General features: G+C 49.4%; 2 protein-coding genes across 3 annotated transcripts in view; one reads left to right on the forward strand and one right to left on the reverse strand.

Moving 5' to 3' along the window:
- The window catches only part of P2RX3 (purinergic receptor P2X 3), a 34,427-nt gene extending 33,612 nt beyond the window's left edge, over positions 1 to 815 (reverse strand). The window contains exon 1 of the mRNA XM_043972560.1: positions 492 to 815. Within this exon, the coding sequence (XP_043828495.1) occupies positions 492 to 610 (119 nt within the window). The 5' untranslated portion in view covers positions 611 to 815. The remainder of the gene's footprint in view (positions 1 to 491) is intronic.
- A 6,798-nt stretch (positions 816 to 7,613) lies between these two features.
- SSRP1 (structure specific recognition protein 1) lies at positions 7,614 to 20,687 on the forward strand. 2 transcript variants are annotated; one of them, XM_043971774.1, is made up of 18 exons: positions 7,614 to 7,769; positions 8,808 to 8,940; positions 9,390 to 9,575; positions 12,371 to 12,476; positions 12,690 to 12,880; positions 12,964 to 13,194; positions 13,345 to 13,448; positions 13,532 to 13,660; positions 14,227 to 14,448; positions 15,097 to 15,169; positions 15,289 to 15,297; positions 15,594 to 15,732; positions 15,885 to 15,930; positions 17,029 to 17,158; positions 17,516 to 17,686; positions 17,821 to 17,915; positions 18,742 to 18,925; positions 20,176 to 20,687. In XM_043971774.1, the coding sequence occupies exons 2-18, from the start codon at positions 8,887 to 8,889 to the stop codon at positions 20,251 to 20,253; spliced, it is 2,148 nt and encodes a 715-aa protein (XP_043827709.1). In that variant the 5' UTR covers positions 7,614 to 7,769; positions 8,808 to 8,886; the 3' UTR covers positions 20,254 to 20,687. The 2 variants fall into 2 exon arrangements, with proteins under 2 accessions (XP_043827709.1, XP_043827710.1); XM_043971775.1 differs by lacking the exon at positions 15,289 to 15,297 and having other exon boundaries at positions 7,624 to 7,769.
- The last annotated feature ends 1,865 nt before the right edge of the window (positions 20,688 to 22,552 follow it).

Below are 22,552 nucleotides of genomic sequence, written 5' to 3' on the forward strand. Positions count from 1 at the left end.
TTTAGAACCCTTTCCTCTCCTTTTCAGCCCTGGATCCTCCCCAACCCTCCCTCACTCTTACTGTCTTCCCCCATCATTTGCTTGTCTGACATTCTGGCCTGGCCTTGGGACATGCCTGGGTGCCCCCCTCAACTTCCTATTCACCAAGGACTTCTTTTTTTCAGGAGGGAGCTTCGGGGTTTGTGCCTATTTCTGGCACAGGAGATGAGGAAAGGATAAAGGAAGACATGTACATGACCTCTAGCCCCAGAGGAAGGGTACAATTTGAACCTCACTCCCCCAAATGTTCAGAGACAGGGTTCCAAATTGGGCATAGGACTCAGTCTTTCAGAACCTGCCTCCTGGGAGGAAGACCCTCCCTCCTAAAAGAGGAGAAGCCTTGAAGGATGAATCGAAACAATGGGATGAGGAGAGAGGGAAAAGAGTATCCCTCCCTAATTTACTGGGGATGGAGCTGCCCTCACCCCACTAGGCTGGTAGCACATACTCACCCCACAAAGTAAGAGATGATGAGAAGCTGCACTGCCCGATTGATGATTCCAATGGTCCAGCTTTTCACCACCACTGACTTGGTAGTCTCATAGGTGAAGAAGTCTGAGATGCAGTTCATGCTGAGAAAACACTCAGAAGCTGTCTGGGGGGGAGTGAGAAGCAGCTGTCCCTGAATCAGAGACTGATAGCAGCCTCCTGCAGAGTGAAGGTCTCAGGACAGAGAGGTTGAAGGAGATAGTAAAAAGGGTGGTCTAATGAGGGGGCAGCTGAGGTGGGGCAGGAAACCCTCTGAGCCAAGAAACCCTAGCACTGAGCCCTGTATCAGCTCCCCGGCCACTCAGACTGTTTAGAGCCCAGGGCGGGACCCCTCTTTTTGTTTGATCTCCACCCCCCTCAAGTGATGTCACAGGGGGGTGGGTGGGTTCTGAAGTATCTCCAATCCTGGATTCTGAATTGATGGACTTGGCCCCCTGGGACTTCTGATTTATCTACACTGCATACTGCCTCTGCTCCATCCTTGGCGGCTCCGCTGTTGACTCCCCATCCTACCCCATAAACCTCCCTGCGTCCCAGCTCTGGGTTCTTATTACTATTATGAAGACAGAGACTATGTCTCATTCATCTTTCTATCTCCTCCAATTATTTAGCACAGTGGGTTACATATAATATGTGTTTGATTAATATCTGTTGAATGGATTAATGAATGTTTCCTGCCCTTTCCTATACACCTTGTCTCCCTGAAATTCTAGAAACAACTAACAATCTCCATTCTCTACCCTTCCGATTTCCTTATCTTAGGGTTAAAGCCCATCAGAAGGAGAAAAAGAGCATGGCTACAGATTGCAAAGTCCTAGACGAGAAAACAAAAACAAAAAAATGGGGGCACAAGGGCTATTATTGTGGGTGGAAGTTAGATCTGGATTTGGGAAATGGCGACTGAATAAGATTTCGTCTGAGAATGGGGTCTTTGTTTCCGAACTTTGCCTTAGAATATAGGAAGGGTAGGCTCTTGGCCAGGGATGGAGACGCCTAATGAGGTCCAGTCAAAATGTATGTCTCTGCAGTTTTCTAGAACCAATCAAGCAAACTTCAAGCTGAAAACTGGAGAGGAGAAAACTGTTCACATAGAGTTGTCTGGCCAGATATCACAGAGAGTAGAAGGCATTAATAGATAGATAGAAAGATAGATAGATAGATAGATAGATAGATAGATAGATAGATAGATAGATAGATAGATAGATAGAGATAGATATCACAGAGAGAGAATAGGAAAAATATTAATAGAAGACAAGGAGACTAAGTATTTAAGAATGCCCAAGAATACAATGTGGTAAGAACAAAGTATGGATTGTACACACAAATATGCAAAGTTTAGATAATAAATAGGGTAACATAGAGAACCAAATGCAAGGAGGCAGATTTGACTTCCAATGAAACAAAAATACATGATTGTAACCTGGAAGAAAAGAAAGAGCTATCTAAAGAGAAAAGATGTATATACATGGGGATTCTCTGATCAACTTAGATTTTTAAAAAGATGTGAACAGGAGATAGAAGTAAGGACAAGGATAAGGAGTAAGGCCACTAAAGATAAATAAGAATGACTGGACCAGCTCTTTGGGAAGAGAATGACCTGAGGAGGAGGATGCATAAAAAGGGCTTTTTAAGCTCTTTTGGGGATAGGAGGAATATCAAAGAAGGGATGAGGATAGCAGTCAGATGATGATCCTGGATAACCGAGAGAAGGGAGAACTCCTCAGCTTGAATTTTGCTTATTTCCTCTGCCAAGGAAAGAGATACTCAGAGTAAAAGGAATAGATTCTTAGTTAAGAGGGACTTGAAACCCAAGATATGTGAGGGGATGGCAAGGGAGATACTTGTAGTGAAGTGCAGTCACCAGTTGGGATAAGCTGAAATCCAGAGCACGGAAGATATAGAAAGACAGACATGATGGCCAAGTCCCTGTCAGCTTGGAGAATTAAGGAGAGCCTACAAGACAAGGGCAATTGTTAGCCTAATGATCATATTTATGAATGGGGCAATATCCACTTTCAGGGAGCTCTCTAGTGGGGTGCCTTAGGGATCTTTGCTCGGCACTGTCCTTGACAACGGATTTCTTTTCGATGGCATTTCTAAAACTGGAATGGGGGAGGGATGACTTCCATGTTGGATGGTAGAGTCAAGTTCTAAAAAAGATGTTAATGCCTTACTAGTCAGAATCTAATAAGATGATATTGAATTAGGATAACTGTAAAGTTCTACATTTGTGTTGGAAACCAATGCAGTACAAGATGGGGGAAAACATCTGGGAGAGAGGGGGAGCTTTAGGGAGTGCAAACTGGGTGGGAGCCAACAGTGTGACTGAGCAGCCAAAGAGGCTAATATGATCTCAGCCTACGTTCTGAGTTCCGGAATAACAGTTAGTAACCCTGCCTCGTTCTGCTCGGATCAAACTACCTCTGGGATACCACATTTTAGGGAGAGTATTGACAAGCTGGAGGATGCCTAGGACATCGAGGGGTGTGGAGACTGCTTGAGAGGGGATTTAGAATGGTTAGCCTGGAGAAGAGAAGACTGGAGAAGCAGGGGGTCAGAAAAGCTTTCTTCAAGTATCTAAAGAGATATATATCATCAGGTCAGAGGAGGAGGAAGCTGATGTCATATGATCCCAAAGAATGGTACAAGAACCAATGGGTGGGATTTGCAGGGAGGCACATTTAGGCTTGATGTGAGGAAAAACTTGGATGGCCTCAGCAGGCAGTAAAACTGACCCAGACACTCTACTCATTTTATAGACAAGGGAACTGAAGCCCAGGGGTTTGCCCTAGATCACACAGGCAGTAACTGACAGGGCTGAGATTCACACTCAGGTCTTGTGACTCCTAATTCAAGGCCCTTTCCACCACATCAGGCTACTTCCTGTGTAGCCAAGGGGATTCCTGTTCAGATGGGAGTAGGACTAGATGGCTTGTATGGTCCTCCCCAACTCTGAGATTCTGTTATTCTGTGGAGACCTGGCTCTTGCCCCTGTTCTGCCCACTGAGTACCTAAGTGACCTTGGATGAGTCCCTTAACCTCTTTGAGTCTGTTTCTTCATATCTTTTTTTTTTTCTTCACTTCTAAAATTGTTGAACCAAATGGCCTAGAAAGTTCAGATGTTGTGATTAATCCACTCCTGAATTTCAACAGACGGTGGTATATTCATGGAATACAATACTATAATCCAATTACTACGATGATGTGTAAGGAATATGGAGAAATTGTCATGAAAAAACACACAGCGAAAAAAGAAGATGCAGGGCAATGGTGTCTACACAAACTATAACGATATGAGGAAAGGGATCAGAATGAACGGACAGACCATGAAGGGGAGAGAACAGACTGAAATAATAATATTCTAACGCATTGACATGAGGTCTCTAAATGTAAATAAGTAAGCAAGTCTAGAGCTAGGTATCGATGGTTAGGGTTCTTCCTAATAAGACATTTTATAGTTTTTTGAAATGTTTACCTGATGTGTGTCTTTATAACTGACATTTCAGCCTACTAGATCAGAGTAAACCCTCCCTTTTGACAAAGAAAGACAAGCAAAAAGGAAGAAAGAAAGTTGAAAGAAAAAAAAAATCTGATCCAGTGGCCGCATCTGATGATACAACATTATATCCTATTTAATTCTCTGCCAGCAGTGGGGAGGCAGAAAATACTTAATTTGATTTTCTAAGAGAGAGAGAGAAAGGGGGGGGGGGGAGGGAGGCAGCAAGCAGCTGAAGAAAAAACAGGATGATTTTCTTGGGGGAACAAAAGTTGGCTCTGGTATTTGATTTGCTAATCCCAACTATCATCTAGCTAGCTATTCATGGTGCAGTAGGAAGCAGGTTGGATTGAAGGAGGATGGGAGCAGAATCCCATTTCAGCCCCTTAGCTGGGTGACCATGGTGAGTCAATAAGGAAAATGAAAAAAGAGTAACAAAGTATTTTTTTTAATTCTCAAAAGAAAACAAAGCACAGAAGAGGAATACAACAGACAGAGCCATTTTGTTACAGCCCTTTAGAGTTATAAATCAAGTCAATAATAGCTAGCATTTACGTGGCTGATTTTAGGCGTCATCTGGTCCATTAGGAGGTTTGCAAAGTGTTTTACGAATATTTCATTTGAATTTTAGGATGACCCTGGGAAGTGGGTGAGATGATTATTATTCTCATTTTACAAATTAAGAAACTGAGGCACATTTTGGTTAAGTGACTTGCCCAGGGTCACACAGGTAGCAAGTATCTGAGGCTAGTTTAAATGCAGTTTTTCTTGACTCCAGGTCCAGAATTCTATCTACTCTACCATCCAGCTCCTATAGAAAATAAACATTTTGTTAAGAAAGAAGGTATAGGGGGGCAGCTAGGTGGCGCAGTGGATAGAGCACCGCCCGGGAGTCAGGAGTACCTGAGTTAAATCCGGCCTCAGACACCTCATGGTTACTAGCTGTGTGACCCTGGGCAAGTCACTTAACCCCCATTGCCCCCCCCCACCCCCACACACAAAATAGATGAGGAAACAGGCCCAGAGAGAGGAAGTGACTTGCCCTGCGTAAAACACAGGTTTTAGATGGCAGAACTGAGATTTGAGGTCCTCTCATTCCAAATCCAGTGTTCTTTCCACCTCCTCTAGCTTATCTGGGGGGGGGGGGTAGGAGGTTATCTAAGTGGTGCAGTGGATAAAGCTTGGGACCTGGAGTCAGGAAGACTGGAGTTCAAGTGCAGCCTCAGACTCTTCCTAGCTGTGTGACTCTGGGCAAGTCACTTAACCCTGTTTGCTTCAGTTTTCGCATTTGTAGTTGGAGAAGGACATGGCAAACCCCTCCAGTATCATTGCCAAGAAGACACAAGTGGTGTCACAAAGAGTTGGACATGACTCAACAACAACAACAACTTATGTGGGTCTTTGGACACCTCAAAACACTACATTTGGGGCATACGAGCACTTGCAGCCACAAGTCTAGTGGGAACAATTTCCCAAGACCCCTTCCTGTCTTGCCCTAGGAATGAGTGGTTATGAATTGTACTCGGGGACTGTTGGAAAAGGGATTGCTTCTGGCTTCTGAGATCCCAGAGCTGCCAAATCAGTTCCGGCTCCACTGTGAACCCGACACCGGAGCTTGAACCTGATACTGAAATCTGCTTGCTTGCCTCTCTCTAGAAGGAGTGTAAGGATTGTGATTATGGAGGGGGCATTTTGGGAGGAGAGGCAGCAGGAGTGCACTTGTAAAAGTTACAGCTCCAAGGGGATGGGGTCGTGGGAAGTCATCTGCTAACTCACTGCATGGGCTTGGAGGACCCACTCTATCCTTCAGGGCTTCTGTTTCTTCACCCATGGCCTAGCACAGTGGAGTTCAGAGATTCTCATCTGGTTAGCAGGTGGGGTGGGGGCTATTCCTTGTCCTGTGGGACAATCAGAATCTCAGGGCTGATAGAGCCCCCTCTCCATACCTGAAGAAGAACCGTACCTACAACATACTATCCAAGGGACCATACCATCTTCTCTTGAGGACCTCTTATGAATGGGAAATTTGGGGGGAATAAGGGCTTCCTCAAAGAGGACCAATATGACATCACTAAGTTAGAGTCAAGGGACAGTGTGTCTTACCAATATGAGCTCAGAATGACCTACCACAGGGCAGGCACAAACAGTCCATGTGAACATTTGGGGTTGGATTCTCTCCATCTGCGAATCTCAAATTTTGTTTGAGCTACTTCAATTCTGCTTTGCTCATAGAGCACGGCCCCTCTTCTGATGAGGGCGAGCCATGCTGGGCCGTCCTGTGCCAGGGTCTCCCACATCATGCAATCCATTCCGAAGTTCTTAAGAGAAACCTTGAGAGTGTCCTTCTATCTCTTTTTTCTGACTACCCTGCAAGCGCTTGCCTTCTGTGATCTTTCCATAAGAGTCTTTTAGGCAAGCCCACCTTTGGCATTTAGATGTGGCCAGCCCATTGGAGTTGTGCTCTCTGCAGTAGAGTTTGAACACTTGGTAGGTTAGCTTGAGAGGGGACCTCAGAGTCTGGTACCTTCTGCTGCCAGGCGATCTTCAGAATCTTCCTAATTCAAATGGAAGTGATTCCTGTTCCTGGCATGGTGCCAGTAGACTGTCCAGGTTTCACAGGCCTACAGCAATGAGGTCAGCATGACAGCTCTGTAGACTTTCTGTCTGGGAGTCAATGTAATACCTCTTCTCTCCCACACTTTCCTTCGGATCCTCCCAAATGCTGAGGTAGCTCTGGCATTGTGTGCATCGACCTCATCATCTCTATGTACATCCCTGGAAAGTATGCTGCCAAGGCAAGAGAACTTTTCCACAGTATTCAAAATCTGTCCATTTACTATAACTGATGCTTGGGGGTGGGGTGTGTGTGTGTGTGTGGGGGGGGTGCTGGCTGGTGGAGCAGCTGTGTTTCCTTGGTGTTCACCACCACCAGCACCAGCAATCAGGGGACTCAGAAGTGGGAGGAACTTTGCCCTTGGACCCCCTAGCAACCCTCTCTATTTTACACAAGAGGAAGGAGTAGCAGGGGCAGCTGAAAGACCTTATTCAAAGGAGCCAGGATTTGAACTCAGTTCTTACAGGTGTAGTTTGGGGCTTCCACTTCCTACCACACAGGGGCTCACAGGCACAGGCCCCAAGGCAGTGCGCGGGTGCACACACCTGCACACACCTGCACACAGATGCTCAGATATTTGCATACGCAGCCGGAGCACAAAACCCGCAGGAACACCAGCCACACAGGGAGGGTCCTGCACACCTGCGGGCACGTAGCCCCGGACCGCGCGCACGCGCACGTACACACACGCTGCCCCCCCCCCATCCCGAAACTGATAGAGACAGACAGACACAAGCCTACGAACTGCCACACGCACGGGCGAGGACCCCAGGGGCTCCGGGGCGCCCCGCGGCGGCGATGGCGGCGGTGCGCACGTGCAGGTTCAAGGTCGCGGTCCCGCCTTCCTCCCCCCTCCCCTCTCCGCCTCCAGCCCCGCCTCCCTCCCTCCCTCCTCCTCTCTCGCAGTCCTCCCGCCTCTCTATGGTGTCGCCGCGGGCCAGCAGGGCCGCACCGGGGTCCCTCTAGCCCGCTCGTTCTTTCTATGGCAGCGTCGCTTCCGGTGGCGGGAGCCGGGGCTGCGCACGCGGGAAAAGAGCCTGATCCCGGAGCCCCCTCCCCCGCCCCCCCGAGCCCGCCCGAGTTCCCCCGTGTCCGTGTCCATGCCCCCTGGAGGAGCGCGGGGTTGAGGAGGTGAGATGCGGGGCGGGGGAAGGGGGGGGCTGGCGGCAGTAATCCTGCGGAGTGTGTGTGTCGCGGGGGGGGGGGGGGTTTACCAGGGGTGGGGGAGGGGAGAGAAGAGGGGAGGGGAGGGGAAGAGAGGAAACAGCCAGAGGAAGAGAGCGAGAGACAGGGTTTGGGGGGGAGGGGGACGAAGAAGGGGCCCTTGGAGGACCGAGGAGGGAGATGTCAGGAGAGGGACGTGAGGGGGAGGGGCTACCCAGAGCCTGGGGGAGGGGGGGGAGCATCCAGGGGAGGGGGTGTGCTAGGCAGAGGTGGGGGGCATGGAGGAAGCGGACCAGGGGTCACGGGGGGGGGGGCTGGGGATCAAGGGGACTCTGGGTCCCATTTGTTAATTACTGTGAGTGGGGGGGGGTGAGCAGGTCGAGCCCACGAAGGAGCACAGGGGGCTCAAACCAGGAGATGGGGGGGGGGTTCTCCTTGGGGGCTCCTTTGGTCCCAGCCTGTCAGTGCCCCTGCCCCCCAGGAGACCCCTGCCTAGCAGGGAAACAAGCGAGTTCACTTGTACAGGGTGAACATCCAGGGGGACTAGGAACAGGCATGGGAAGTCCCCCTAGCCCTCCAGCAGTTTGGTTTCCTGGGGGGGGGGTGTCACAGGGACCAGGAAGACTTCCTGGAGGAGGGGGCGCCTCGGTGGCACTTTATAAGAAGCCGAGGATTCTCTGTTCCCCCTGCAGAACCCTTAGATTGGGGGGCTGGGGGGGGGCCTGCTTGCCCCTTGGCAGCCCCCAGGGATCCAGGCCTGCTTGCAGATGCCAGGAGATGCCATCCCGGGATTAGGCTTGCCACCCTCAGCCTTGTGGCTACAGTCCCTGTAGCCTCCGCCTCTGTCCTAGGATCTTAGACCTTTCTCCCTTGGCTGGGGCCTTGGGGCTGCCCAATCTGTTTCCCCACTAAGAGATGGGGGTGCGGGGTCTGATAAACATTTATTAAGTAAGACTTGGTGTGTATCCCACATTTTCATTTCCCTTGTCACTGTTTTGTCTCCAGATCCCAGTAGGCTTCTCTTGGGTCAGTCACCTCCTCGAGTTTTCTGGTTAGTTTTCTGTTGTCCGGTGCTGGGGCCAGCATGGCAGAGACTTTGGAATTCAATGATATCTACCAGGAAGTGAAAGGTTCTATGGTGAGAAAGAATTGGTTTTAGTCAATGTAGGGGGAGGACTGAAATGGCATGAAAATCTCTTTCCTCAGGGAGGCTGAGTTTGGTTGGTTGGTTTTTAACTACCCTAAGTTAGTATCCTTGTGGGAAAGACATGGGTTTATACACTCTTAAAACCAGAAAGGACCCTGATAGCTTATCTGGTTCAAACTCTCCCCACCCCCCATTTTACAGGTGAAAAACTGAGGGCCAGAAAGTAGAATTGGTCTGTTCTCGGTCCTGGTGTCGGAGCCAAGGGCTAAAAGCCCAGGCTTCCTGACTCTCGGCCTGGTGCTTTTCCCACGATACCACGTTGCCTCAATTTGTCTGCTCTATGCCTTTGTTTTCTGAGCAACTTGCTGTCCCCCAGGGTAGGCGTCAGAGCACATCTTATGGATATCTTCTCTGAACACTTTGGTCCTTTTCTCCTCCAGAATGATGGTCGCCTTCGGTTGAGCCGCCAGGGTATAATCTTCAAGAATAGTAAAACGGGCAAAGTGGACAACATTCAGGCTGGGGAGCTGACTGAGGGCATCTGGCGACGGGTGGCTCTGGGCCATGGCCTCAAGCTTCTTACTAAGAATGGCCACTTCTATAAGTATGATGGCTTTCGGGAATCGGTGAGATTTGCTCTTCCTCCTGCCAATTCCTTCTGTACCACAACTGAGCCCATTCTTATTTAACCTGTCTGAAATTCCTTCCAGTGATAACTAGTCTCTTGCTCCTCCTTGTCATCCTGTAATTGTGTAATTCTAGGGGCCACAGGACAGTATTCTGTGGCTTCTTAGTGATGCTTGGCCATCACCTTCCCCATTTTTGGTTTTAGGGTCATGTGAGTTTGTCATATTATTTTTCCCATTTTGTCCTTGCTGATTAATTCAATCCCTTTGTTTTACTTTTTTTTTTTCCTAAATCAATTTTTTTGTCCCTACCCCCACAGGAGCAAAAAAGGGGAAAACAAAATCTTCATATCAGATATGCAAAGTGAAACCAAAAAAAAATTCCTGTATTGGCTATATCCAAAATGTGTTAAGCTCATCAATTCTCGGGCTGGAGTTCAGAAGCATGCTTTATTATAGGTCCTCTAGAATCACAGTTGGTCATTGCATGGGGTAGAGGTCTTACAACTTTCAAAGTATTTTCAGTGTTGTTATTATTGTGCAAATTGTTCTCTTGGTACTGTTTGCTTAGCAAACCAAGTATCAACTTAAGTCATTTCTTCTAGCACACTAGTATTCCATAACATTCATATGCCATTATTTGTTTAGTTGAGGGGTATACACCCTAGTTTCTAGTTCTTTGCTATTACCTCTCCCCCCCCAAAAAAAAAAAAAAAGAAAGAAAGAAAGCTGTTAGAGATAAGTCCTTTTTATCTTTCTTGGATCTCTGGAGTATAGGCCTAGTAGTAGTATCACTAAATCAAAAGGAGAGTTTAATTTATTTTGGGGTATGGCTCCAGATTGCTTTGCAGATTAGCTGAACCAATTCATATGTCCATCTGCAGAACAGTAATGTGCCCTTTTTTCTCACAGCCTTTCAGCATCTGTCATTTTCTGTTTTTTTCAGCTTTGTTGATTAGATAGGTGTAAAGTAGACCCTTAGACTTCCTTTGTTTTTCATTTCTCTGATGGTTAGTTATTTGGATCCGTTTTTGCCAATATAGCTGTAAATAACTCGGATTTCTTTGCTTGAAAATTGCCTGTTTATTTCCTTCAACCATTCATCATTTGGGGAATGGTACTTTTGTAGCCTAGCCCTCCCCTGGCTTTCCAGTCTTTTGCTCCCTTGCATGTGCTCTTCAGTCCAGTGATGTTGGTTTCTTCAATGTTCCATAAATATTCACGTCTTGGCGCTGGGCATTTTCTTTCACTGTCTCCCATGCCTGGGATGCTCTTTCTCATTTCTACATGTTGGCTCCCCTGTCTTCCTTTATGACCCAACTAAAATCCCATTTTAAATCTTTCAGAACCCCTCCTAATTCTAGTTCCTTCCCCTGTTAACTATCTCCTATTCATCCTGTATATAGCTTACTTATATGTGTTGGATTTATTGGTTATTGGATTTGTTTGTTGTCTCCTTGATTAGATTGCGAGCTTCTTAAGAGCAGGGACTATCCTTTGCCTCTTTTTATATTCCCATTGCTTTGCACTGTGCTTGACACATAGTAGACACCTAATAGATGTTTATTGATTGATTATAGATTTGAATCAGTTTCTATGTTTCTTGGAATTGAGTCCCTTAGCAGTGAAGTTTGTTGCAGATTTTTTTCTTGGTTATTGATTTCTCTTTTAATTATAGCTGCATTGGTTTGGGGCAAAAACCTTTTAATTTCATATAATCAGAATTGCCCATTTTATCTTGCTTATTCCTTATAATGATAAGTTAGCATTTATATAGAGCTTTAGGACTTGCAAAACTCTTTACTAATGTAATCTCATTTTATTCTCATAACAACAGTGGGAAGCAGGTCCTATTATCATTTCCATGTTACAGATTTGGAAACTGAGGCAGTCAGGGATTAAGTAACTTGCCTAGAGTCGTACAGCTAATAAGTGTCTAAGGCTGAATTTGAAGCCAGGTCTCCCTTATTCCAAGTCCATCTCTCTATTCACTGTGCTCACTTCCCCATTTATTTGTTCTTATTTGTTTATGACCTCTTTCCTTAGCCTTAGAACTGAACTATTAACCAACCAATAGATTTGAAAGGTAATTTCTTCCTTGCTTCTCTTAATTGATTTGTGATGTCCTTCTTCATGTCTAAGTTATATATCCATCTGTAGTGTGTCTTGGTATATAGTGCGAGAAGCTGGTCTACTCCTCATTTTTGCTACACTGCTTTTCAGTTTTCCCAACATTTTTTGGTCATATTGTGATTTCTTAGTCCAGCAGTTTGGGTCTTTGGGATTATCAAACACTAGGCTGCTGGGTTTGTTTGCTTTTGTATATTGTGAACCTAATCTGTGCCACCAATTTACCTCTATTTCTTAACCAGTTTTAAATTTGCTTTGATGATTACTGCTTTGTAGTGTAGTTGGCTATGTGGTGCTGCTAAGCCCTTTTCTCACTTTTTTCCCCCCATTATTTCCTTTGAGGGTCTTGACATTTTATTCTTGCAGGTTAATTTCTTTTTTTCTAGTTCTGTAAAGTAATCCTTTGGTGGTTTGATTGGTATGTCACAGAGTAAATTAATTTAGGTAGCATGGTCATTTTTATTATATTGGTTCTGCCTACCTGACTCCATCTCTTTGTACAATTCTCCAGGGTCAAGTTCTTATTTAGTTTATTAGTGGAGTATACTTTTTTCAACTGTAGGTTGCTTTGGAGGTGTGAGTATAGACTGGCTTGTTACTTTCTGTGCAGATCATATCAGGGATGGATTAAGCTAGGTTCATTGGATCTTTTTTCTCCCCTGCAGGAGTTTGAGAAACTGTCAGATTTCTTCAAATCACACTACCGTTTGGAGTTGGTAGAGAAGGACCTGTGTGTGAAGGGCTGGAATTGGGGAACAGTAAAGTTTGGTGGTGAGTCCAGAAAATTTGGAACTGTGGGGGAATGATCAGGAATTCCTAAAGCGACGTGATCTGTATCAGATAGGTCTCCAAGTTTCTGTCGGTGATCGGCTTTAACGCCTGACTCTTCTGCCGCTTTCAGTCAGTTGGCCCTCGAGGTAACTTAAGGGGTACGAGAAAATCAGAGGTCTTAGCCAGGCTTACAGTATAGTTGCTTCTCCACAGGGCAGCTCCTGTCTTTTGATATTGGTGAACAGCCAGTCTTTGAGATCCCTCTCAGTAACGTGTCGCAGTGCACCACGGGCAAGAACGAAGTGACGCTCGAATTTCACCAGAATGATGACGCGGAGGTGTCCCTGATGGAGGTGCGCTTCTATGTCCCGCCCACACAGGAGGACGGCGTTGACCCTGTCGAGGTGAGAGTTGGGGCTGGCGGGCAGCGGCCTGGTTGGGTAAGGAGAAGCGGGCTGCAGCTTATTGCAAGGGTGCTCTTTCCTAGGCTTTTGCCCAGAATGTGCTGTCTAAGGCAGACGTGATCCAGGCCACCGGAGACGCCATCTGTATCTTCCGGGAGTTGCAGTGCTTGACGCCCCGAGGCCGCTACGACATCCGCATCTATCCCACCTTCCTGCACCTCCATGGCAAGACCTTTGATTACAAAATCCCGTACACCACCGTGCTGCGGCTGTTCCTGCTGCCTCACAAGGACCAGCGCCAGATGTTCTTTGTGGTGAGCTCTGGGATCGAGATGAGGGAAGTCGGGGTTTGGGGCTGGAGTTGGAGTCATGCGGGTCTTTTACCTCCAAGCGCCCTGGCTCGCTGGGGTCAGAGCAGCCCCTCTGTAGAGTCCTGACTCGGCCTTCTCCTTCATCCTTCCCAGATCAGCCTGGACCCTCCCATCAAGCAGGGCCAGACCCGATATCACTTCTTGATCCTTCTCTTCTCCAAGGATGAGGACATCTCGCTGACTCTCAACATGAATGAGTAAGCTAGTGAGCTGTGTCAGAACCACTGGAAGAGCGAAGGAGATGGGGAGGCGTCTGATCAGTTGTGTTCTGTGGTTGCAGGGATGAGGTGGAGAAGCGTTTTGAGGGTCGTCTTACCAAGAACATGTCTGGTTCCCTCTATGAGATGGTCAGCCGCGTCATGAAAGCTTTAGTGAACCGCAAGATCACTGTGCCGGGCAACTTCCAGGGGTGGGTGAGAGGCTGAGATGGTGGGAGGGAGCCCTCAGCTTGTGGCCTGACATTGATGCTTACTCTGTGACTTTGGGCAGCTCCTGGAACATAGGGATCCTGATACTGTGGCCCCTCATAAGGTGGTTGTAGCAGAATGTGGTCAACCACAAATAAAGTGCCACAGCATGGGAGTGCTTGTTGGGTTTGCCAGCCGTGTTGGTGACACCTGTCGCCACCTAATACTGCGTCCATGGTCCACTTTCTTCTCGGTCGTCTTGTGGATAATTCCACTGCATTAGTTGTCAGTTATCTGCTCTGTTATTGTGACCACCCCAGGTTTGTGCCAGGCAGTGTGCCCAGCACGAGAGAGACAAAGGTAACGAGGACACCTGTCCTTGTCCTCAAGGAGCTTACATTCTAACAGGGGAGTAAAATAAAAATGATTGGGGACAGTTAAATTCACCACGTGTTCCAGTTGGTGTTGTCTCTTCTTGTCAGCACGGGTGCCCCATGTGTAGGCATTGCCCTTTCCTGAATCTGTGTAATGTTGGTCCCTGCCCTGATCCCTCTTTCCCTCACGCCAGGCACTCAGGGGCACAGTGCATTACCTGTTCCTACAAAGCCAGCTCAGGACTGCTGTACCCCCTGGAGCGGGGCTTCATCTACGTGCATAAGCCACCTGTGCACATCCGATTTGATGAGATCTCCTTCGTCAATTTTGCCCGTGGCACGACCACTACTCGCTCCTTCGACTTTGAAATTGAGACAAAGCAGGGGACACAGTATACCTTCAGCAGTATTGAAAGGTAAGCACCCCTTTCACTTGTGTTCCTGTGTACCCTGATTGATACCCATCCCTTGGCCCCATTCTCTTTCTGATCTTGCTTCTAAACCTTGATGAATCTGTGCTCTCAATGAGATGGGTGGTCTCTCCACAGGTACAAAATACTTCCCTGTCCACACCTTTTCTTCCTCGAATTCTTGTCCACTTTTCTTCCATTAATAGCATGATAGAGATCTTCCTTTTTAAACTTTATCATGAATACTTATGCAACACCAGGCTTCCCACTCCTTGTTCTCCAGGGGCCCACCTTATTTCCAGTTGTACATTTTCTCAATGATATCACTTAATTGGACTTTCTGCATTTCTGGTGTAATTGTGGCATGTTGCAGCCCACTTAAACTCATAATTTTTCTCGCCTCTGCTCTTTGGGTAATCCATAGTTTTCATTTCTTTTGAGATCTTAGTGTTATCTGACTAGAGTCTAGAGAATATTGGTATAAGAAGATGGATTTTGGGGAAGGGAGCAGCTTGGGACTTTGCATGTCCACTATGAGGTTATGTTAGACGATCTCTTAAGGTCCTCCTGCGCTCCTCAGTTTTTTGACCCTGTGGCCTTCTTCCCTTGCCTCTCCAGCCAGACCTAGTACCATTGTAACTTCTCTCCTTGCAGGGAGGAGTATGGGAAGCTATTTGATTTTGTGAATGCCAAGAAACTCAACATCAAAAACCGAGGATTGAAAGAGGTACTCATATGGTTGGGCAGGTTGGGAATACCCACTGTGCTGTCATCTCTTGTTCTGGGGTAAGGGTAGTGGTCAGTCTGGCAACTTTTTCACTCTTTCTTCTCTCCTCACCCTTATAGAAAAAAGAGGTGCGTGTGACCCCTCTTCCTCCTGGTGCAGGTTTCCACAGCATGGCTGTGATTTAGCCTACTTAACCAAGCATGAGCCCTCCCCAGGGCTGGGAGAAGTTCAGTCTTTTCTAACTCAGAGGACAGGAAATGCCCGGGCCCTCGGCCCCGCATGTCAGTTGTGTGTGGAGGTTCTCCTGGGAGCTGTTCTCTCTGTCTCACTCACAAGCATGCTGGGGAATTTCTTGAGTGTGCTCATGAGAGTAAGGGTTTGGGGGAGGTGAACTGGTCCTTACTCTTCCCTCTCCTTTTTCCAGGGCATTAATCCAAGTTACGATGAATACGCTGACTCAGATGAAGATCAGCACGATGCCTACCTTGAGCGGATGAAGGAAGAGGGCAAAATCCGTGAGGAGAATGCCAATGACAGCAGTGACGACTCAGGAGACGAGACTGGTGAGCACCTCGGGTTGAGACGGGGCCCGATGCAGGTGATTCTGCTCTGCCGCACTGTGGCAGGGCAGGACTGGGTCTGGGGACGGGCTTGGCCTGCTCGGTATCCACTCCAGGGCCAGCATGCACCATCATGTCCTCTTACTCTGTTGCAGATGAGTCATTCAACCCTGGGGACGAGGAGGATGACGTTGCAGAGGAGTGAGTTTGGGCATTGCCAGATGTGGGTGAGGCGGTGGCCATTGTCTCTGGGCTCAGCAGATATCTACGTGTTCTTTGTCCTGGCCTCTAGAAGTGACCAGTAGCACGAAGGGACCTCGTGACTTTGGAGTTTGGGTGGTGAATTAATTACCTTGAAAAGGGAGCAGTCGTGGGGGCAGCTAGGTGGCGCAGTGGGTAGAGTACGGGCCCTGGAGTCAGGAGGACCTGAGTTCAAATCCAGCCTCAGACACTTGGCTCTTACTAGCTGTGTGACCCTGGGCAAGTCACTTAACCCCCATTGCCCCACAAAAAAAACAAACAAAAAACAAAACAAAAAAAGAAAAGGGAGCAGTTGTGAGGTTGTGTGGTAGTGGAAAGAGGACTGGATTTGGGGGAACTGACTCTTCTGTGTAAGGCCTATACGTTTGGCAGGTCGTGACCCCTCTGTGGACCTCAGCTTCCATATTTGTAAAATGACGGGGCTGAGGGGCAGCTAGGTTGCACAGTGGATAGAGCACTGGCCCTGGAGTCAGGAGTACCTGAGTTCAAATCCGGCCTCAGACACTTAATACTTACTAGCTGTGTGACCTTGGGCAAGTCACTTAACTCCAATTGTCTCACTTAAAAAAAACAAAAAAAAGACGGGGCTGGCTGAAGTAGTGAGTCTCTGGTCTCTTCTGCACTAAAGCCTATTTCTACCATTGGGGTAGGAGGTTGGGTTAAGACATGACCATAAAGAGAATAGGGTCCCATTGCAATAACCTCCCTCTTCCTCCCCTCAAATCACTTAATCTGGAAAAGAGTCTAGAATTTAAAGCTAGAAGGGGCTTCGTCTAGTCTAGCTTTCTCTTTTTACAGACAGGTAATCGAGGCCCAGGGGAGGGGCCAGGTGACTTTTCCTGGGTCATGTGGAGAGGAAGGAGCAGATCCTGTGCACATACTTGTGTGTGAGGACTGTGAGGAGCTTTCGGCCCTTCTGCCTTTTCTGGCTGCTCAGCTGTCCCAGCAGGGTCGGGTCAGGGTGGGGAGGGGAGGTTTATCCTGGCCTTCCCCTTTCCCTCCCTCTCCTTTCCTTCCTAAGCTCTCTCTTCCTCCTAGGTTTGACAGCAATGCCTCTGCCAGCTCCTCCAGTAATGAGGGCGACAGTGACAGGGATGAGAAGAAGAAGAAACTGGCTAAGAAAGCTAAGATCGTCAAGGAACGGAAGTCCCGGAAGAAGCCTGTGGAGGTGAGCACTGTCCTCCCCGCTCTGACGGCTTCCATCCAAGGAAGACAAATAGAGCAAGCGTTTGTGATCCCTTCAGGCTCCCCATAGACTCCACTGTCTGTAGGAGAGAGTGAAGGCAGGCGGCAGCTTGTCTTCTTCCAGCTCCTGACAACTAGGATTAACTTATGGGAGAAAGCACTTGGGTCAAGCCCTGTATGTGCCCTGGGGAGCTGAACTTCTCTTGGAAGCAAAGGGGTCTCTTAGCCACTGGCTCTTCTTTTAGGGGCCTCCCTGTGGGACGCCTTGGAGTCCAAGGGAGATGGTAGCACTTGGGGGTCAGGGTATATGAACACAGTTGGAATTTCCCTATTCCTCCAGGGTAAGAAGGGCAAAGATCCCAATGCCCCCAAGAGGCCCATGTCTGCCTACATGTTGTGGCTTAATGCCAGTCGGGAAAAGATCAAGTCGGATCACCCAGGCATCAGCATCACTGATCTCTCTAAGAAAGCCGGGGAGATCTGGAAGGGGATGAGCAAAGAGAAGAAAGAGGTGAGGAGCCACAGAGCCAGCAGGGTGGGTTGTGATGAAGCCGTGTCGGGAAGAGAGTGGGTGGTTGGAGATGTCAGTCTGTGGATAAGGACCAGATGTCTGTAGCTTATGAGTGTTTTTTGGTGGGATGATAGGAATGGGACCGAAAGGCTGAGGAGGCCAAGAGAGACTATGAGAAGGCCATGAAGGAATACAGTGAAGGGGGCCGAGCGGAGTCTTCTTACAGGAAGTAAGTACCAACTCTGGGCTCTGGAAAGAGTGTCCCCAGTTGGGGGTGAACATGATGAGGCCACTGCCAAGAAAAGGGCGGAGGGTGGAGGGGCAGGGAGCTCTTATTTAAGTACTGTGAAAGGGTGGATTAGGTTCAGCCCCGAGGGAGCAGTGAGTGGAGATTGCAGAAGCCGATTGGCTCCAGGAAAGAACAGATGGTCCCTGTGGAGGGGAACCCCTCGTGGGGTAGTGGCTTCCCCGTCCCTGGAAGGTTTCAGAGGTTGGACAATGACGTTCCTGACGTCATCTGGATGCAGAGAGGGTTCCTGTTGAGTTTGGGGCTCCACGTTTCAGCAAATTCAGATCCAGCACATACTTTCTAGGTCTCTAATCTTTATGTAGTGCTCCTCAAAGTGCTGGAGGTACAACGATTAAAAAAATGACAAACACTTTGCTCTCAAGGCACTTATTCTGCTGGGAGAGGGAGGATGTGGACACACACAAGTGTGATAAATTAGGGAGTGTTTGGACAAAGGATGGATCCAGAGCCGATCCTCAAGGAAAATCTTAGGCCTGGATTGAAGTACGGCCCCCTTCTTCCATCATCACACCCTGAAGGAGTCTGGCCGGGCACTGTGATGGATTGGGGAGAACCATCTTCAGGGGAGTGTGGCAAGCAGCGTTGTTTGTAGGAGAGAAACTACTGTGTGGAACACTCAGGTGTTAGGGTTCAGGAGACAGGTGTGGGGTTAGAAAGAGGTCTGTGCCCCCTGGTCCTTGCAAACCTTGGTGGGGGGGGGGGGCTAACGATGGGAGCCTCCAGTCTTAAGCCATGTGGCCTACAGGGATAAGTCAAAGAAGAAGAAGAGAGGAAAGGTGAAGGTGGAGAAAAAACCTGCACCTCCCAAAGGCTCGTCCAAGTCTCCATCCAAACAGCTGAGCGAGAGCTTCAAGAGCAGAGAATTTGTGTCAAGTGACGAGAGCTCTTCAGGGGAGAACAAGAGCAAAAAGAAGAGGAGGAGGAGCGAGGTGGGACCGACAGGCCTTGTGGGGGCTGGGGGAGGCCTGGGGTGGGGCTTTCCCCACTGATGAAACCTTTGGTAAGCCTTGATCTAAGTGCTAGCTTACAGAAAGGCCAAAACCCACAGCTGACATTCCCATGGGAGGGATGGCAGGGAAATGAGTAACTGGGTGCATACGTGGCATCTGCAGAGCAGATGGAGGGTAATCTGAGGAGGAAAGGGAGAGAGCCCCTGAAGGTGGTGGGGTTGGAACTGAAGAAAGTGAGGGCAGCGTCCTCTTTGTGGGGCTGCAGGCGGGCCGGCCTTGCTGGAGCCTAGAGTCAGAAATGTGGGGAAGAGCCAGGTTCTGAAGGGCCTTGGAAGCCCAACAAGAATTGGTGTTTGTTCCTGGAGCTCATAGAGCCGGGCACACAGAAAAGTCACCTTGGCAGCTGTGTAGAGGACAGGCTGGAGTGGGGAGAGACTCGAGGCAGGAAGGGTTGAAGATGACACCAAGGCTGGTGGCACCTTTGACTCGTGGGGGAGTCGAGAGGAGGGTTGGGGGAAGGAGGGGGGAGATGTTGAGTTTGAGATATCCAGCAGGCCCCTGTGATTGGATGGACTCAGAAAGGAGAGAAGGGCTGGATACATAAGAGATTTGTGATCCTCTGCCCAGAGGAACAGCCAGTCATTAAATACCTATGAAGTGTCTACTGTGTGCCAGGCACCAAACCCACTGTGTGCCTGGCACCCAGCCAAGGGCTGAGGATCCAAAGATGAAGGAAAAAGACATTTCTCTGCCCGGGGGGGGGGGGGGGTTGTGCTTTAATGGGGAAAGGAACAAGTTGAAGCGGGGGGGTGAGACCGAAAAGTCAGAGCAGCCCCGAGTGCAGCCAGGTTCAGTTCTGAACTGAACTCTCCTAAGTGAGGTTCATGGCCCTGTCCTCCATCACGGGGGCAGAGGGTAGTGAGGAGAGAAGCGTTTCAACTGACGGCATCTTGCTGCACGATGAAGTGCACAAGGAAGTGGCACGCTTCTGGGTTCCAGGGTTTGACCTTGTCTGTGTGGCTGAGGTGGAATAGAGGAAGGAACATCAGGGTGGCTGTTCAAGTCCCTTCTGGCGAGGGCAGGAGATGGGTGAAAGACTGGGCCAGTGGAGTTGGGAATGGGCATCGGGAGGGCCCGATGGGTCTGTGGCATTTTGAAGAAGTGCTTTGGGCAAGTGGGTCTGTAAACTTGGCCTCCAAGGTGCCCTCTTCTGTCCCCCCCCCCCCCAGGATTCTGAAGAGGAGGAGGAACTGGCCAGCACGCCTCCCAGCTCGGAAGAGTCAGGATCCGGCTCAGACGAGGAGTAGAGAAGCCGCATCTCCTCTGCTGCCCCTGTCATTCTCTCGACTCCCCATCTACAATTTCCATCCATACCCTGTCACCAGCAGCCCCTAGACTGAGAAATAATCCTGGACTCAGCTGGCAGTGCAGCCCTCCTTGATGATGGACTTGAGTTACTGGGCGGGGAGGGCTTATTCTCCAGGCAGCTTCACAGGGATGACACAGTTGAATTTGGGAAGAAGGTGAAGGTTGGAGCACAGGTCATGCTTCACATGCTCTCCTCTCCACGGTACTGCCAGCTGGTCCCTTCTCTGTCCCTGGGCAGCTCATGGGAAGCTGCAGCCGGGGCGCACACAGGGTCAGCTTGGTAGCCCTTTGCTGGGGCTGATTTCTATTTTTTATTTTGTATTCCTGGTCAGTGGAAGTCACAAAAAAAGTTTAATAAAGCAAAGTGACTTTATCAGCGGTGTTCAGATGGACCCCATCAGCCCTGCTGATTCCCTTGCCAGGGATACTGCTGTGGTCAGCATAAGCAGCAGCCTCCCTCTGTCCCTGTTGGTTGGGTGGGTCCACCATGGCCGGGAATCCAGTCTTCAGGTACACTCCTTTTCATTCCCATCTGAGTGATCGTTTTCACCCCCTGCTCCCAGGATGAACCACCTGAGATTTGGGAAGTGGGCACTGATTTGATTAGGAAAGATTCCCCAGTCATCCTACTCCATTATCTAGTCTGTATTTGAGCTCTCGGCTCCATAGGTAATCACCTGTGAGCCACGTTAGTCTCCAAGCTTAGGATAATTAAATCAGGATTGAATGCCTTCTGTAACCTGAAGAAACCTGAGCCTGAAGAGGTGTACCAGAGTCTTACAGCACCGTTATTAAAGGAGGCTGATGAGCCTGCTCATATCCTGTCCTCAAATATGGGATCTGAAAGGCAACAGGGCCTAGTGGTTAGGGAGCTGACCTTGGAATCAACAAGACCTGCCTCTGCTCATACTGGTTGTGAGACCCTGAGTGAGTCGTTAAACGGCTGCTTAAACATTTTCCACTCTCCCTTTTCTCCCGGGAATTTTCACTCCACCCGGGGATATAGGTTTATAAGACGGGTAGGCATAATCTTTTACCGTTGGCAAGTTTTTTACGACTCCCACTTTCAATTCCACCACGTAGGGGATCAAGGCTCTGGGCAAGTCTCAACACTTGCTAATGCAGCGCTGACCTCTTGGTAAAGGGAGTTCCCTTTACCAGGGAAATCGGCACCAGGCCTGTGTTGAACCGGGCCATGGAACTCTCCATTGAGTGTAAACACAAGATTTAGGGGCAGGGAGATGCGTGGCTCTCCAGGTACTTCTATCATTTAGTCTTGTTTCACGGACCCCGTGGGCAGCCAGCGAGGGGGGGGGGGGGGAAATCCGTGGATGGGCCCCGTGGAGTTTTTGGGAGACTGGGATGACAAAGGAAGCCGAGGGTGTTAATTACATGTGTCCATGTCGTGTTTTCCTCTACATTTATGGGTTCATAGTAGCCCGCCGGAGAAGCGCCCACGTGGTCCAGATGCCGTGCTTAGGAGGATGGGGTGCGAGGGGAGGGGGAGCCGCGGTAGCACCCGGAGGGCCCGGTCCGGGGCTCGCTTCGCCCCCACGTCACTCGGTCCCGTTTCCTCTAAAATGGGATGGGGGCGGGGCTTAGAGTGAATCCGGGCCCTCGCAGTCCCCAATCTCCGCCCTGGCGGGGCCAGATTTCGGACCCTTCCCCATGGCACCCCGACAGCCCTGCGAGGCGGGCGCCGTTATCCGCCGCCTCCTCCTGCCAGGGCGGCGGCGTCTAAGATGTGCACCCCAGTAAAGACCGGGTCCGGACGTCTGGGCGCCATGAGGGCCGGAAACGAGACAGAGACAGAGAGGGGGGGGTAGAGAGAGAGAGAGAGAGAGTGTGTGTGTGTGTGTGTGTGTGTGTGTGTGTGTGTGTGTGTGTGTGTGTGTGTGTGTGTGTGTGTGTGTGTTTTGGGGAGGGGTGCTTCAGTCCGCGGTCCGGGCGCAGAGGCTGCTCTGGGGTCTCTCCCTGGGCCCCTCGGGACCTCAGTTTCCTCAACTGTAAAATGGGCATCGTGACCCTCGCGCTACCCAAATGACAGAGTAGTTTCTCTTTATTGACTCTGTGACCCTGGGAGAGTCCTTGGGATTCGCTTTCGGCCCCCGTAAACCGCGGGCGGCACCGCGCGCTCCGCCGCAGGAAGCCGCTCTGAAGGCACCGAGGCCTCCTCTCTATGGTGCCGCTCTAAGCTCGGGCCCCCGAGCCTCGGCTTGACTTTCTCGGCCGGGGGAC

This window comes from Dromiciops gliroides, chromosome 6 (assembly GCF_019393635.1).
Source record: "Dromiciops gliroides isolate mDroGli1 chromosome 6, mDroGli1.pri, whole genome shotgun sequence".
NCBI lineage: Eukaryota > Metazoa > Chordata > Mammalia > Microbiotheria > Microbiotheriidae > Dromiciops > Dromiciops gliroides.

Coding starts and splice junctions, on each gene's coding strand:
- SSRP1 (XM_043971774.1), top strand. CDS start 8,887: ATGGCAGAGACTTTGGAATTCAATGATATCTACCAGGAAGTGAAAGGT. Junction 17,159..17,515: donor CCCGGAAGAAGCCTGTGGAG/GTGAGCACTGTC, acceptor CTATTCCTCCAG/GGTAAGAAGGGCAAAGATCC. Junction 18,926..20,175: donor AGAAGAGGAGGAGGAGCGAG/GTGGGACCGACA, acceptor CCCCCCCCCCAG/GATTCTGAAGAGGAGGAGGA.